This window comes from Sebastes fasciatus, chromosome 18, assembly GCF_043250625.1.
Source record: "Sebastes fasciatus isolate fSebFas1 chromosome 18, fSebFas1.pri, whole genome shotgun sequence".
In the NCBI taxonomy this organism is placed as follows: Eukaryota; Metazoa; Chordata; class Actinopteri; order Perciformes; family Sebastidae; genus Sebastes; species Sebastes fasciatus.
The window spans coordinates 6,368,835-6,386,132 of record NC_133812.1 but is presented as its reverse complement, the minus strand read 5'-3'; the positions used below and the strand labels follow the sequence as shown (position 1 = coordinate 6,386,132).

Below are 17,298 nucleotides of genomic sequence, written 5' to 3'. Positions count from 1 at the left end.
CGGTATAGGCTAAATGTTAAATGACATATGGGTAACAAATTCAAATAAAATTGTCTAGATTAATACTGACATCACATGTTGCATTCTGCAATCAGGCATTCAAAAAAAAAAACTTTAATAAGACTTTTGCATGCGTATATTATTATATCCATATCTATCAGGGTGTTTTGGATGAAAACAATATATGCATTCACTAAATCATGAGTCTTTTGTCCTCATAATATAATGTTTATTTTAAATATGCATCTAATTATTTGATCTTTTGGTTTGGGGTTGTTATATGGATGTTGCTCTAATTATTTCTGCATAATGATGAATATCTACCTTTTGTATTTTTCTAATGTTTTGATGGTGTGCTGGTTTTATAGATTTCTTAAAGAAAAAAAAAATGCATTCTTTACTCTATTACTTTGTGTGTGTGTGTGTGTGTGTGTGTGTGTGTGTGTGTGTGTGTGTGTGTGTGTGTGTGTGTGTGTGTGTGTGTGTGTGTGTGTGTGTGTGTGTGTGTGTGTCTCAAGTTGTTTATTAACCAACTGACCTAATTTTTGTGGTCCTCTGATAACTTATCCTGCTCAGCTGCTGTGATGCGTGTCCCTGATGAAGGTCGTGTAGACAAAAATATTGGAAATAAATAAATAAATATACCACGTGTAACTGAGACAGTGTGCAGGGGGTTTTTTTCTTCATTTTTTTCCTTAATGGTGAAAGGACACATTGTCCTACTTTATACTGTATTTCTTTAGATGGTCTGTGTGATTGACAGAGGCTTCTAAACCACTATGTCATACTGTATATGTCCATATTATTACCAGTCTACTGTATAGCCTTTGCTCATTTGACATATGCCGGATAGACCTTGGTCTCAGCACAGGTGTAATCAATAACATTAATGATAGTTCCCCTATAATTGTCACAGAAAGTCAAAAAATAGTCACTAAATATTAATGAATAATAAATATTTTTTTAAAGGATACTCCAAACTTTGCAGCATTTGCAAATGATTTGAAAGTCTATAAATATAAAAATGCCTTTGGATTATGTAAACAGTAAATGTATAATGCCCCTTTTTTCTTTGTCTGTGTGTTGATATAAAAAATATGGCCTATAGCACTTTGTACTTTGCATTTGTCTCTTACAGTGAACTGCTCCAGCTCCTGTCTACCTGTCCTGTCCTAATGTGGATTCTGTTAGAACACCTCGAGGACCTCGTAAATTCAACGGCACACAATTCACATTTGGAGCCATAGTAGCATCGATATAAAAGATCTGGTAGCATGGCTCAGAGTTTCTTTGGCCCTGCCTTACGGAGGACGGAACCTGTCAAAACCAAAAATAAATGATTAAATAAATCAATGACTCGAAAAATGAATAAATATGTCATTAAATGTAGTAAAAATTTATTTATTTATTTATTCATTTATTTTTTTATTTTTAAATGTATGTATTCATTGTTTTCCTCATTAGCATAATGAGGCAGAAATGCATGAAGAATTGCATAAAGAAATGTATAAAGAAAAGGATACAGAACTAAATAAGCTGCCAAGGGAAAATCGTGCATAAATATTATAAATACATACATTTAAAAATAAATATACAATAAATAAAAAAAGAAATGAAAAAAACAATAAAAAAGAAAAGCAAAAATAAATAAATAGATTTAAATCTTAATACAAATAAATACATAAATAAATAAAAGGGAAAATTAAGCAGAAGTGTAGATAAATAGGGAATTAATACAAAGATAAAGAAAGAAAGAAAGAAAGAAAGAAAGAAGAAAAGAAGCAAATTAAAACAGAAATATCAATTTATTTCACAATTTATCAATTACGTAATGGCTATATTTATTTTAAATATTATTTTTACTACATTAAATTACTTATTTATTTATTTATTGTATATTTATTTTTAAATGTATTCATTTATTTATTTTGTATTTATTTATTTATTGTGTCATTTATTTATTCATTATTTTTTTATTTTGGCAGGTTCCGTCCTCCATACTGTATCTGGACATTCAGTGCGCGAAAGGCGGAAGGAGAAGGTTTGGTCCTTGTGGCTCTCGGTTCTACGTCACTGTCTGTTGACGTGTGGCTAACTGAGCAGAGCGCTGTCTCGTTATCCAGCCAGCTGGAAGCTTTGCTTCTCCACAGTGTTTCATAGAGTGAAGCTCTGACAGCTGACTGTTTCTACAAACACATAAAGCTTTAATAATGGCGTCTGACTGGGAGGAGATCCGCCGGCTCGCTGCTGACTTCCAGAGAGCTCAGTTTGCTGACACGGTGCAAAGGTAAGAAGAGACCTCATAACACTACGGGCTGTTAGCAGAGGAGCTAATGCTAGCATTCAACTTTCATTTAGAAGTGACGCTGCTCAGCTAGTCGTGAATTGTCTTTTAACAGCTGTCGTTAGCAATAACAAGACAAATCTATATATTTAGTTATTAGGGAAATGTCACTTTTGGTAACGTTTAATCTGTCTTCAGGCTGTCTGAGAGGAATTGCATTGAAATTATTGCCAAACTGGTGCAAGAGAAGAAGCTGGATGTGGTGCACACTCTGGACGGGAAGGAGTACATCACCCCATCACAGATCAGCAGGGAGATCCGAGATGAGCTCTACGTCCATGGAGGTCAGTTCATATAACATACATATACTGTTCTATGGGATTTAATCACTTCCTGTACTCACTGCTGTCATACATTCAGCATAACTAAGTCATTGTCAGCTGTAGCATACTGAGACATGATGGTTAATACATGCTGTCATTCTGTCTCACAGGGCGAATCAACATCGTGGACCTCCAGCAGGTGTGTATCAGCAAGTTGAAATGTTGCTATGAGATTGCTATCTCTTCCTCACACACACACACACACACACACACACACACACACACACACACACACACACACACACACACACACACACACACACACACACACCACTGCCCCGCCGACACTGACTCTCCCCCTGTCTCATACAATCTCAATACCACCCCCCTACTCCCGATCTCTCTCTATCTCTGGTACCTGATTGTTTATCTGTTTGTATCATGTTTATTTTTGTTTATAGCTTATATTTATAGCTTATATTGTATATTGGTAGAATTTCCCCCAAAAATTGTATTCTTATTTTATTCTAATGTTTTTATCTATTCTTTGTTATTATACCAAAGCAAATTCCTAGTGTATACCTCTTACACCTGGCAATACACACGATTCTGATTCTGATCTGAGCTCTGTGTGCTACCAGCTGTACCGTATGCCAATAGAAAGCTGACACACACAGGATTCATGCTCTCTTAAATAGTTTCTTAAAACTTCCTGTGAATCATTTCTTGATCTTCTTTCTTTCAGATTATCAACGTGGATTGGGTCCATGTTGAAAACAGAGCAAGTGACATCGCAAAATCTGATAAAGGGGCTCAGCTTGTACTGGGACAACTTATTGATGAGTGAGTATTAAGTGACGCTAGTGTTAGTCAGTCTGTCCATCTGTCTGTCCATACAACCGAGTCCAGGCTGCCCAAATACACCCTATATGATGACACTGATATGGCAACGTGTTTTGCTATGAAAAGACATATGGTCTGTTTCATGGATAGGAATTAAACCTAAACAAAACCAATCAATAGCCGTATCCTTTAGAGAACATACTTAATCAAAGACTTAGTTAAATCTAAACTGAAGTTAAAAACGCAACACAAAATGCTAAATGAAAAGTGTATGCTGAGAACATATTGTCAAACTTTCTAAACATGCTGATTATCGTGTGTTGTCTGCAGTACGTACCTGGACCGTCTGGCTGAGGAGGTGAATGACAAGCTGCAGGAAGCCGGTTTGATCAGTATCGCAGAACTGTGTAAAAACTACGACCTCCCAGGAGATTTCTTATCTGAGGTGAGCTTTTTAGCAATAAATTGTGTCATGTTTGTATTTAGATGGTTGATTCCTCTTAACAGTCTGCAGTTACCACAGCTTCTTTTTATATGTTGTTGCTTACTGACTTCACAAATATGTTGATTCTACTATATTTCAGGAGCTGCCAAAGCGTCTTGGGAAGCTCATCCAAGGAGAAATGGATGAGTACAACAGGGGGGTCATATTTACTCCAGCTTTTGTTGCTCGCCACAAAGCCAGGATACGAGGGCTTTTCAGCGCCATCACAAGGTAAACTTTGCTAATCGCTATTTCACACTTTGGGCCTCATGCAAGAAGCACTCGTACAGACAGATTTGTGGCAATTTGTGTTTCAAAGGAATACTTCACCCACAAAATGACCATTTGTACATCAATTACTCACCCCGCGTTACCTTGAATTCTTGAAGTGAACAAAGAATCAGAAAATGGAGAAAAGTCTTGATGAATTGAAGTAAATGGGGGGACCGCGATTAACAACAGCAAAACTATATCAAAACATCCATTTGGACTCGCAGCGCGTGAGCTTTCACAGTAGTGGTAGAAGATTTTTAAATAGTGTTATTTTGGCAGAAATGCATGTGTTTGGATAAATGAAACTTGTGAGAGTTTTTAAACCAATGTTTTGATATTGTTTTGATGACGAGGCCCCCATTTACTTCAATTCATCAAGACTTCTCTCCATCTTTCGATTCTTCGTTCACCGTTGAGGCATGAGAAAAAAGTTTTCTTCAAGAATTCAGAGTAACAAGGGGTGAGTAAATTGATATACAACTGGTCATTTTAGGGGTGAAGTATTCCTTTAAAGACAACTCGGACTTAGAATTTTCTCTTAAGTACGAACGAAATTTTAATTTGTCCAGACCTGTCGCCTTGTATCTGTACATGTTCTTTCTTCACAAGGGGTAAAATACTTGTTTGACTTGAGAATAATAAAGTCTTAATCTGACTGATATTTAAAATATTATACCAAAATGAACTCTATTAAAAATAAATAACTAAAATAAACTTAATGCAAAATGAACATTCTGTTCACCAGATGATGCTGCGTTCCAGACAAATCGGATGTTGTAATTTTCCCGGTTGAAATTTCCAACTTCCGAGCCCTCCAAGCGTTCCAGGTGCACAACGCCGAACGTAAACAAAGACCATGTCTGACCGTGACAAGTGTACGCACAATTGAACTCTTGTCAGTGCAGCCAACCACATTATTTTGGGCATTTTTAAAGTTTTCATGAATAACTATGATTGTATGTATTATTTCAATTAAATACAGGCAAATATGCTTCACGTTGCCTTTTAGTTGATGGTTTACCATTTACAATGTGCGCTTCCATTGTTGTGTGACGTCAGATAACCTCTTCTTCTTGAAGTCAGAGTAGATGGAGTTCACAAGTAGGAACTCCGACTTGGAGTGGTGTTCCACCTTTTCTAGTGGGAGGTCGGAAACTTTCGAGTACCGAGCTGTCTGGAATGCAGCTTTATATAACGATTTGGGGGTGTCAATTCTGCTAATCCCCCCATCTCACAAACATGCAATTACTCACGAACAGGTGCCGTTCATCAGGCTGAAACAAGCGATTTACAACAATTAAGAGAGTTTGGTGAATCTGACTCGGAACACTCGTATGGGGCAAAGTTGACAAAAGAAATGAGAGGTTTAGGATAAGAATATGAAAATGTTCTTGCACGAGGCCCTTTGTTCTTAATTGTGTTGTATTGTTTAGTATTTTGCACTAAATTCCCTCCTGTTTTCCTTTATTTCTGTAGGCCTACACCTGTCAGCAGCATGATTGGAGCTTTTGGATTCCAGGAACATCTTCTGTACTGTAAGGAGAGACAGTTGATAGTTCTTTATTTGGCTGGTTATGGTGTTCCTCAGTGTTTGATAAGGTGGTGATGGGTGTTGTTGCCAGCTGTCCTGGAGGAGTTGGTGAATACCGGACGCCTGAAGGGAAGCGTCGTTGGAGGTCGACAGGACAAAGCTGTTTACATCCCGGATATTTACGCCAAAACACAGAACTCCTGGGTGGACTCGTTCCTCCAGCAGAACGGATATCTCGGTGGGTTTTTAAACTATTATTATGATTATTATCATATTTCTGTTACATCCTGTATTTTTTATTTTTTTTATAGCTTTGAACCTCCCTTATCTGACAGTCTATGCACTTTAAAAAAATCCCATTACAATACAATACAAAATGTTGCTCTGTGAAGTGACTGTTTAACCCTACCTCCAAATGGACATTTCTCCCCACGGCGCCTAGCAAATAGGGACATATACACACAACACTGTTTTGGTGCTAAATGTGAGATTGGAAGCATTTCTATTGCCTCCGCATGGCTCTCAGCATGGCGACGGATTAGCCGGCGACTCGTACAGTAGCTGACAGAGCTAACAGTGTTAACCTGAGGGGGAACCGGAGGGTGAGTGCTACACTTCAGCAACAACGCCGTCGGTCGGGACTAGGGGAGAGAATCATTCGAGCCATGATACGATCTTATTTCTTCACGATTTTAAACATTTTGCGATATGTTGAGTATTGCGATGTGATATATTGCTATCTATTACCTTTTTTTCAACTGCAAAATGATGCAGTTACTTTATTAATTGTGTCATATTGCTAACATTTCTTCTTCTGATTGGACTGGGTGGATTGCAGCAGCCTGTAGTATATGGTACATGTTAGGAGGATTGGAGGTAGCCTCTGATTGGACAGTTATTTTCTCCGAACGGAGCCTGTTTGAATCTGTATGTGTGAACGGTGTGGGGTTAGAGTAGCAGCGGGGTATGTCTGCATCGTAGTCTAAATGAAACTGACGAAGTCTTCCTCCTGCAGAGTTTGATGCGTTGGTGAGACTGGGGATCCCCGACCCCACCAGCTACATTAAGAAGCGCTTCAAGGCCAACAAGCTGCTGTTCCTCAGAGCAGCCTGCGTGGGCCAGGCTCTGGTCGACCAGGTGGAGGCCTCAGTGGAGGAAGCTGTCAACTCCGCCACATGGACCGACATACAGGTGCTCACACAGCTCTGCCTTTACCTGAGTCACTAGTTATGGTAAGAAATGTCAGTTGCTTCTAACGTTTTTCATTCTGGCTGTTGTAGCCGATCTTGCCCAGCTGCCTGTCGATGGAGGACATCGGGATGTTGATCAGCCAGGCGATGAGAAACACCAACATCCAGTCCTCTGCCAGAGTGCTGGGAGACACCGTCGTCGTCAGCGAGAAGTTCATCAGCAACTGCGTCTCTTTGTTTGATGAAGCCATGCAACAGAAAGCTCAGAAGGTACAGCCTCCTCTGTCACACATCTCTATAGAAAAACTCCCAAGTAGAAAACACTTTGAAAGATACTTTTTTTTTCTCTTTTTTTAATGTGGCTCTCAGGAAGTGAAGAACAATCCAGTGTTTCTGATAACTGAAGATGATATGAAGCAAGCATCCATGCTGACAGCTGAGAGCTCAGGAACTTCTAGGAAGGAAAAGAGAGAAGCAGAGCGCAGGAAGAAGGCTACAGGTTGGTTATAGGTGTAAATGTGAGATTGGGAGCATTTCTATTGACTCTGCACAGCTCTCAACATGGCGAACGGTGCTAACAGCGCTAATGGTGGAAACAACAGCAAAAAGGGCTGACAGAGCTAACAGGAAGAGAGACTTCTATGTTAATGCTCTGGATATTGTTTAGAGAACCTTTAAGAGAACCTTTCCTCCCGACCTTACCCTGAGACTAAACACACACACACACACACACACACACACACACACACGAAACATTTTCATGTAAATAGATTCTGTATTTTTCAGTGTGAGTGAAGGAAGAGATGTAATTTTAAGAATTTAGAACAAGATAGTTTTCCTTTTCTCCACCTTAAAGGGATAGTTTGGGTGTTTTGAAGTGTGGTTGTATGAGGTATTGATCCATAGTCAGTGTATTACCTACAGTAGATGACGGTCGGCATGTCCCCAGTTTGGAGAAACAGACAGGAGTACCAGCACGGGAGTAAAGCAATGTACCGCTGTGGACGGGGGCAGCAGCAAAACAGATTTTAGACACCTAAAAAAATGTATATCAGTTTAAGTGTACGCCATATTTAGAATATTTTCATATATTACACTGACTGGATAAATACTTCAAAACACCCAAACTATCCCTTTAACCTTCGTTGTGGCTTGTTTAATTAATTCTGTGCTATTCTTTTACGCCTGTTCTTTTGTTTGATACATGCACCACATGTGTTTGAGGCGGAATGCTTCACATCTCCACCCCAACCCTCCCCAACAATGACTTTCTGTCTGCTTTCATTGAATATCATGATGATTTAATCCAGTCTTGGATTGCTTCAAGTGGAATAAAGCTGTAATCGGGGCACCTCGTCTTGAGGTCAGTCGTGTGCAGTACCTGCATGTCGTCATAACAACAGTGTGGGTGGTGTGAGCAGCGCAGTAATTCTGCGAATTCAAAAGTTGTGTAGTACACTAACCCAACCCAGCAGATATCTATCAGATATCACATATGCAATATTTGATAGAGTGAAGAGGCTATTTTTTGTCCTTGGATTATATACACCGATCAGCCATAACATTATGACCACTGACAGGTGAAGAAAATAACATTGACTATCTCGTTACAATGGCACCTGGCAGTGGGGGGGATATATTAGACAGCAAGTGAACATTTTGAACTTTGAACTTTGTGTTGGAAGCAGAAAAAATGGACAAGCGTAAGGATGTGAGCGACTTTGACAAGGGACAAATAGTGCTGGCTAGACGACTGGGTCAGAGCATCTCCAGAACTACAGCTCTTGTGGGATGTTCCCAGTCTGCAGTGGTCCGGACCTACCAAAAGTGGTCCAAGGAAGGAAAATCGGTGAACCCTTTGTTGTCCGATCCAATAGAAGAGCTACTGGAGCTCAAGTTGCTGAAAAAGTTAATGCTGGTTCCGATAAAAAAGTGTCAGAACACACAGTTTGTTGCGTATGGGGCTGCGTAGCCGCAGACCGATCAGGGTGCCCGTGCTGACCCGTGTCCTCCGCCCAAAGCACCTACAATGGGCACGTGAATATCAGAACTGGACCACGGAGCGATGGAAAAAGGTAGCCCGGTCTGATGAATCATGTTTTCTTTTACATCATGTGGACGGCAACAAGTTCGAGGTGTTGACTCGGCCTCCAAATTCTTCAGATCTCAATCCGATGGAGCATCTGTGGGATGTGCCAGACAAACAAGTCCGATCCGCGGAGGCCCCACCTCGCAACTTATACAGGATTTAAAGGATCTGCTACTGACTGCTTGATGCCAGATACCACAGCAGACCTTCAGAGGTCTAGTGGAGTCCATGCCTCGACGGGTCAGGGCTGTTTTGGCAGCAAAAGGGGGTCCTACTCAATATTAGGCAGGTGGTCATAATGTTATGGCTGATCAGTGTATATGTATATATCTCATCTGTTAACTCTTTGTCTCCCAGAGGGCAGTGGCAGTGTGAAATCAGGCGGAGGAGGCAACGCCAGAGAGATCCGGATTCGCAAAACCAAGAAGAAAGGGAGGAAAGACGAGGACAGCGACGAGGAAACCGGACCTTCGCAGCAAAGTACAGTCACGGCCACAAAGCTGTTCTATCTTCACAGGGACATAATGTCTCTGTATGCACATTAAGCCTGTTCAGTGAGGCATTTTACTGTAACAAGAGCGTAATGGCTGGTTGGCTAGAAAGCTCTCCCCTGGGTTGTTAGGCTCTTTTTTTCATGGAAGACAAAGGTAACTGTAGCATCCCTGTGAGACTAATTAGCTCGTGTTTTACCTTTGCCAAGATCGCAGTAAACAGACTGCAGCCCCCTTTATGGCCCAGGAGGACATCGTAGCTGTTTTAGAGGAGAGAGTGAACGACTGCCCCGAAGAAATCCTCTCCGAGCTGGCAGATCATTTAGTAAGGTAATACACGGGTTTCTGTCTAAAGTTAGTTTTCTCTGCCAACACTTGAGGACAATGAGTCAGTTCTCTCACTGTTATAATATATCTCTGCAGGCCTCTAGCTAAAGCCTATCAGGAGGTGCTGCGGACCGTGTTCATGTCCTCCACCAACTCACCATCCAGGGCCAACAAGAAGCAGAGCATGAAGGACCTACAGGAGGAGATCACCAACCTGTACAACAACATCCGCCTCTTTGAGAAAGGCACCAAGTTCTTCTCTGGTAAATCCTGCTCTCACTACTAAAGTGGAAATCACAAATGAGTGTTACCTTATTGTCAGAACTGTCAGTCAAATAGTAACACACAGATGTCCTACACATACAGTACTGCTGGAGTGAACAGGACACAATCTTTTCCGGCAATTCATGAATCTTTTTAAACATTATAGTAGTAGTTTGACCAAAGAAAAGTCTAAACTCACACACTCAGTTGCCAGTTCATTAGGTACATCTAGCTAAAACTAATGCACTCTACTACAAAAAGCCCTGCAATAAATCCTCCCTTCATGAAGGTGCTAATGTTCAGGTTTTGTTACCAGCTGATGCCTAGGATGCTCGCTAGCGCCTGTGGAGTGCGAGCATGCTCGGGAGCAACAGGATAACAACTGCAGTTCACTTAACGGCCACCGGTGTCAGTAATAACAAGGACTTTGCCGTGGCCGTTGTGGCCCCGTCTGTCTGGCCTTGATGCCCTTCTGAAAATCGTATGTCCTGCAGCCACAGTAGCCGTGATGCCCCGCCCACAATGCCCCTGCTGATTTCAGGGTTTTCTCCTCTCCTCTCTTTCCTGTCAATACAGTTTTTAGACACCAGTGTATTTTACTGGGCAACATCAAGTAAAACACTGAGCACATAACCAGAGGGTCAGATTTTAAGCCCTGGTATAAACCGCTGGGCTATTATGACAATAGTTTGACATCAGGCGCAGCTACGCCTCGTTCCCGGAGCTGATGGCGGCCACTCTAGATGGACAATGCTTGTCCAGACCCACACCGTGTTTCAGAAGCGGCTCTCCGCTCTGCTCCACTAATCTGTTTTGGACGGAGCTGCGAGCGTTGCACAGAGTGTCTCCTTCGCTAGTTTAGGGGATGCACCCAAAACCGGCTCCTTCCTTCCACCCCTCCCTCTGTAGTCTTTCAAGTAGGAGAAGAAATGCAAGCCTTCTCCTCCTGCTAACAGGCGCTGTATGTGAATATAGATACGAAATAATTATGAGGATAAATGTATTTTTAACAACTAAAACACAGCCACCACAAGTCGTTGATCCATGTAGTTCATAACTGGTCTTTTAACAGTATTAACTTTGTCTCTACGCTACGGCACAACAAAGTAGGAAATAACAACAATAAACAACTAACAAATATTGGTCATTTGTATATAGCAATAAATACATTTATAAAAATAAGCAGCTTTTTAAAATCATTTATTTCACTGATAGTTATATTATGTATTTAAAACAAATTCATCCTGAACTCTTAAGTTAAATTCATTATTTCCATGGTTTCCATCATTGTATTATGTGATGGCCTTGCTGTCCTTTGTGTGGCGTTTGCCCCTAAAATGATGAAATTCCAGGCCTGCCCTTCACACATATAACTATACCATACATTTATAATTAAAGGGGAACTACCTCAGATTTTACAGTTAACTTGATGGGAATTCTCTCGTCATGCAGATGAAACCCAGGTCCACGTTTGCAAGCACGTCCTGAAGACCCTGTGTACAGACGTCTCCAACATCCTGGTCAACTTCCTGGCTGCTGACCTGATGATGTCAGTGGAGAATCCCAGCACCATCAGCAACGAGGTCAGGAAGAGTTCCCGCTCAGTTTCTGAGCCTCCTCTCAGTATAGCCTGAAATAACTGTATTCAGCTGGAGAGACAGAGAGCTGAGATCACAATGAAATCAAGTTAATTAGGACTGTGTGTTTGAAATGCACTGTGGGACTTGATCATGAGTGTCTCTGATGTGTCGCCTCAGGTCAGAGTGAAGATTCTGGGCAAACTGTCAGAGGACACCAGAGGACCTCTCATGAAGCTGCACAACTGCCTCAACGGCAAAGTGAGTGTGTTTCCCGTCAGTTACATCATCAGCTGGTGGCTTTAGCTTAAAGGATGAAAGTGAAATACAGTGATGGAACCTTCTTCACAGACTATCGAAGACTTTCTGACCAACATAGAGACCTGTGCAGAGGTGTGTGGCTTCATGCTGAAGAAGGGAGACAAGAAAAAGGAGAGGTAAGGAAAATGTTTTCTTTTTACTTTTCGTATTTAATTTAGTGTAAATTAAAGATACTTTGAGGAACATTTAACTGGTTATGAAACAGTCTTGGTGTAATCCTGATGTCTCTGTATGACCTACATAAGTAAACGAGACCATCGGTGAGAAGATTGGCTATTTTCTATATAGTTATTCTCAGTGCCACCGATTTGTCCACAGGGGGACGCCAAAATGAACACAAAATGAAAGTTCCTTGTCGTAATTTTTAAGTTCAAATCCATAAATATCTCCTTTTTAATTTCTGTAGTTTTGATGTACTGTATGTGAACGCGTGTCTTCCAGACAGGCGCTGTTCCTGCACCGTCAGGCTCTCGCTGAGCAGCTGAAGGAGACGGAGGATCCAGCTCTGGTGCTCCACCTGACCAGCGTGCTGCTGTTCCAGGCTAGCACCCAGTGCATGCTGCACGCTCCTGGACGCTGCGTGCCTCAGATCATCGGCACCCTCACTGGCCGAATACCCACGGTACGGCTGACACTCAATGACATTTGACTCAGGGCTGTACAGTGCCACATATATGTCATATGTCACAGATATATTCTGTTACTGGGATTCAGTGGAAAAACTTCTTCTCAAACACCTCAATGTTTTCAACTAATACATACACTCACCGGCCACTTTATTAGGCACACCTGTTCAATTGCTTGTTAACACAAATAGCTAATCAGCCAATCACATGGCAGTAACTCAATGCATTTAGGCATCTTGACGTGGTGAAGACGACTTGCTGAAGTTCAAACCGAGCATCAGAATGGGGAAGAAAGGGGATTTAAGTGACTTTGAACGTGGCATGGTTGTTGGTGCCAGACGGGCTGGTCTGAGTATTTTAAAAACCGCTGATCTACTGGGATTTTCCCGCACAACCATCTCTAGGGTTTACAGAGAATGGTCCGAACAAGAGAAAATATCCAGTGAGCGGCAGTTGTGTGGACGGAAATGCCTTGTTGATGTCAGAGGTCAGAGGAGAATGGGCAGAGTGGTTGGAGATGATAGAAAGGCAACAGTAACTCAAATAACCACTCGTTACAACCAAGGTATGCAGAATACCACCTACCTAATAAAGTGGCCAGTATAGTACTACAGTATAGTAATAAACAGATATAAAAAAACAAAGGATCGTAGCCTGTATCCCAGTAAGAAAGGGGAAAGTTTAAACTTTTTTTATCACACACATAACCAGGCTTGATTTAAGAGAACAGCTTAACAAAGCATGTTAAAGTTTTTAATGGAAAGTTGTCATTATCCCACTGAAGCTAAGCTTTAACGCAGCCTTTAACAGGTTGTGGGTTTGATTTGACCACCTGTAGCAAACATATAGATGTAGTAGTGGGGCAGCTAGGCTGAAATATTCATAACAATTGTGTATTTTGCGATAAAAGCAACACATTTGGCACATACGTGTCTGTGGTTATCTGTGTCACAAATGTGACTTTTTAATTTTTTCGATGTACTTTACTTCAACTTTTTTTATATTTTTCCGACATACTATACTATGACTTTCATTTTTTTAGACATGCTAACCTATGACTTTTTTTTCAACATACTTTACTATCACTTTTCAATTTTTTTCATGACATACTATGACTTTTTAAATTTTTTTTGACATACTATAGAAAGTCATAGTATAGTATGTCGAGAAAAAAAAGTCATAGTATAGTATGCCGAAAAAAGGCCATAATATAATATGTTGAAAAAAAAGTCATAGTTTAGTATGTCGGAGAAAGTTATATTGCATGCAAATAAATTTGGCCCCTGGGGGCCATAGCAGCCATTTTTGAAAATGACAACACATAGCTTAAATAAAAAGACATAACTTCATAAAAACACATAACACCTTATAGCTTAAATAAAAACACATAACTTCATAACAACACATATTAACACATCATAACAACAAACAGTAATCCGCTCACAGGAGCAATTGATGACAATTTCCTCCTTTAGTTTGGCATTTATCACGGCTAGTTAGCGATACAACCCAAAGTTCAGTATCGCTTCAACTGTGATCAGAGGTTACTGGTGACCCAGAACTTTATCCAGCGATATCTCTGTCAATTTTACTACTAATGAAATGATAAATGTACTGATGGATCGTATTGTTTGCCATTCTACTATGAAGGCAAGAGGGTGAACTTTGCCCCAGAAGTGAACGTGCTCCTTTTATTTGGTTTTCACACTTTTCTCAGGTTAAAAGCTTTTTAAAGAGCACCTTTAAAAAATAACCCTAAAAACATGTCTGTGATCTTCTGACATCTGATCTGATCAGCTTGAACACACCTTGGAAATCATCAAGAGTCATAAAATCAGTGCTCTGCAACACTTTGGAATATTTAGCGCCTATTTGGTGGCCCTCAGGCCCCAAATTAGTAGTACCCCGATATGTATATTATTTCATAACATATAAACCTACATCTGTGCCAAATGTGTTACTCAAACCCCTCAGCTCCTAATCATTGAGCGAGTGGTGTTGATCAAGGACCCAGCCAGCCACTCACAGATATAATATGGTCGTTTTAGCTCCAGGGTGGTCCGTTTTTGAGATGATTTGATCCACCATTTCAACACTTCATCACATCTCATAGAGAAGAAAAACATCAGACTAATTTAGGCAAGCAAGGTAAAATCTACACCATCTGCATTAGCAGAATGTAGTACATAGTCTGTGATCTAGAGACAGGTGTGTGTTTCCATCGTGCAGCTTAAGCTCAGTCATAATAGACGTGTTGATTTGTGCTTCAGTGTGGTCTAAATGTTTCAGCAAATGTTGGCAACACACCGCTTCATCTTCGGGGTTGTTTACATCCAGTTTTTCAGACTCCGCAGCTGTCGGCAGTCTCCATCTGCTGCATTGTCAGTGTAACAGAGCGTTTGTTTGGTGAGTTAAATCGCTGAAATGTTTGCGTGCGTCCATGTGTTGTTGCAGGAGCAGCAGCAGCTGCTGTCTGCCTACCAGGGCCTGGTGGTGAAGCAGCTGGTGAGCCAGAGTCAGAGCAGGAAGCAGGAGGAGGCCGGGGGCGAGGCCGGCGACAAGGCGGAGGAGCAGGAAGAGGAAGCCCAGAGCGTCCGCACGCAGCTCATGGCCCTGACGCCGCAAGTCAAGGATCTGACGCTGTCCCAGAAGAAGACGTCCGTCACAGAGGAATGAACATTTCAGAGATATAAGAGAAATGAATGTGGGTGATGAATCTTTTTATGCTCTTACATGTCATCAGATGAATACCTTTTAACTCTGCTAGTTCAGCTGTTAATACTGTATTTTTGTGATTTATCCATATGGACATAATCCTAACGTATTAATTCCTGTGTGGGATGTCTCCCTGTAAAAGTAACATGAAAATCCTCAATGAGGTTCTGATTTTCATGCATTCAATAAAGCTCTCCTCTTCCTCATGTGTTTGAGTTAGTCATTGTAAACGGTTGTAGAGTCATTGGGCCTCATTCACCAATCTCTTCCGAGGTTTTCTCTTAAATGTGTTCGTAAGAAAAGTCTACGTCAGATTCACGACGTGTTCTTAATCCACAGAATTGTTCGTATCTGTGTTCTTATAATGACGAATCCCCTTGTCCTGGTAAGTTGAAGGCGCGTGCCAGTTGATCCTGATTAGCAGGTAAACGTCCGCCAATCGTCATAAAGAACATGAGACTGCAGGGCTGTATGCACACAGAGATTGAAAAGAGAGAATCAAGTCAAGAATGCTTAAAGGAAAGTCTAAAGAGGGTGGAGCACCGGACTAAATTTTATAATATCTGGTAATCGGTACATATAATCAAGTAAAACTGATGATAAATGATGTTGAACAAGAATCAATTGATCATAAATGATGTAAAAACAAAAATGTCAATATTATATATAACTAAAGATATCTTGAATCAGAACTCTCTATATATTGTATAGTTCTCTCATAGTTCCATACATTACCTACTACCTACCTACTAATCACATGTTTATGCTACAGAAGAAAGCTATACGAATTTTAAATCGATCAGATTATTACAAACCAACCATTTATTAACTTACATGCTTTAAAAGTTTGTGATGTAATTGATCTTAAAAAACTGTACAAAGCACAAAAAACATCTGCTTCCTGACTGCATTCAGAGGTTATTATAAATTAGAGAGAGTCAGTATGAATTTAGCAGAATAGGCATGTTTAAAACAAGGAATTAAATTCACTTTGCAAATAAAATAAATGTTTAAAACACTGTTTCTGTAAACCTAGTAGTGAAAGAGTTAAGGCCTGTTGGGTAGGTAGAATAAGCTTCAGCTTCACCTTTATGGTCAGTATTTTTTGTTTTGTTTTCCCTTTAATTTAATACCTTATTGTTAATATTTATTTATTTTTATGTGCATTCTTTTTGGAAAATTGTCAATAAAGACCAAAATAAATTACTAGTAGTACTACTACTACTACTACTACAAAAAAATTTTTTTTTCAATAGTTGAGAAGTGGAGGTACTTCTGCAGGAAGTGAAACCAAACGAGCGGCCATATTTAATAGTGTTAGTAGTAGATATAAAATAACAAAAAAGGATGCATGGAATGCTATTGCACGTTCAGTGTTGAAGCATTAGTTTAGTGTTTATTTATTTTAAAACACCATAATGCTTAAAAAATAAAATAATAATAAAATTATGAAATTTATTGTTGAAAATTATAAAAAAATATACACATTATTGTAATTTGAATCCTGTTATACAACTGTAGAAAACACAATAACTTACTTTGCACGAATATGTCAGCACTCACATGTTTATTCATAACCTTCTGGAGCTTTCTGACAACTGAGTAAAACTCTGATGAGGGGACCATGTGATATGGTCAAAGCACCAGAACAAGCCAGTAAGTGTACCTTGAGGTGAGATTAAACTAAATTCAATTCATAATCCAGCTTGTGCATGAGAAGTTCAAGACATAATCGGAATTGTGAAATTTAAGCTTCTACTTTTCCATGGCAACCGTGCAAATTCAGTCGAATGACAAGGATGGTGTGACATAGTTGAAAAGCCCCAAAGCAAGCGAGTAAGTGGACGTTGAGTTGAGAAGACTTTGTCAAAGTATCTGGGAAAAGTCAAATGAATCAAGGAGGACTTTGCGAAAAAGCAATACATGTTTAATGTTGAGAACACAGCTGGCCACAGCTGTA

At 40.2% G+C, this 17,298-nt stretch overlaps 1 protein-coding gene across 1 annotated transcript; it reads left to right on the top strand.

Annotated features, from left to right (window-relative positions):
* Nucleotides 1-2,066: 2,066 nt before the first annotated feature.
* On the top strand, nucleotides 2,067-15,544 carry ufl1 (UFM1-specific ligase 1). Its single transcript, XM_074614934.1, has 19 exons — nucleotides 2,067-2,287; nucleotides 2,483-2,628; nucleotides 2,778-2,806; nucleotides 3,353-3,450; nucleotides 3,781-3,895; nucleotides 4,035-4,165; nucleotides 5,684-5,742; nucleotides 5,830-5,976; nucleotides 6,754-6,929; nucleotides 7,019-7,198; nucleotides 7,298-7,427; nucleotides 9,375-9,497; nucleotides 9,718-9,838; nucleotides 9,932-10,098; nucleotides 11,552-11,682; nucleotides 11,857-11,937; nucleotides 12,028-12,113; nucleotides 12,439-12,619; nucleotides 15,078-15,544. The coding sequence occupies exons 1-19, from the start codon at nucleotides 2,211-2,213 to the stop codon at nucleotides 15,297-15,299; spliced, it is 2,400 nt and encodes a 799-aa protein (XP_074471035.1). The 5' UTR covers nucleotides 2,067-2,210; the 3' UTR covers nucleotides 15,300-15,544.
* The last annotated feature ends 1,754 nt before the right edge of the window (nucleotides 15,545-17,298 follow it).

Coding starts and splice junctions, on each gene's coding strand:
- ufl1 (XM_074614934.1), top strand. CDS start 2,211: ATGGCGTCTGACTGGGAGGAGATCCGCCGGCTCGCTGCTGACTTCCAG. Junction 7,428..9,374: donor GCGCAGGAAGAAGGCTACAG/GTTGGTTATAGG, acceptor TTTGTCTCCCAG/AGGGCAGTGGCAGTGTGAAA. Junction 9,839..9,931: donor CTGGCAGATCATTTAGTAAG/GTAATACACGGG, acceptor ATATCTCTGCAG/GCCTCTAGCTAAAGCCTATC.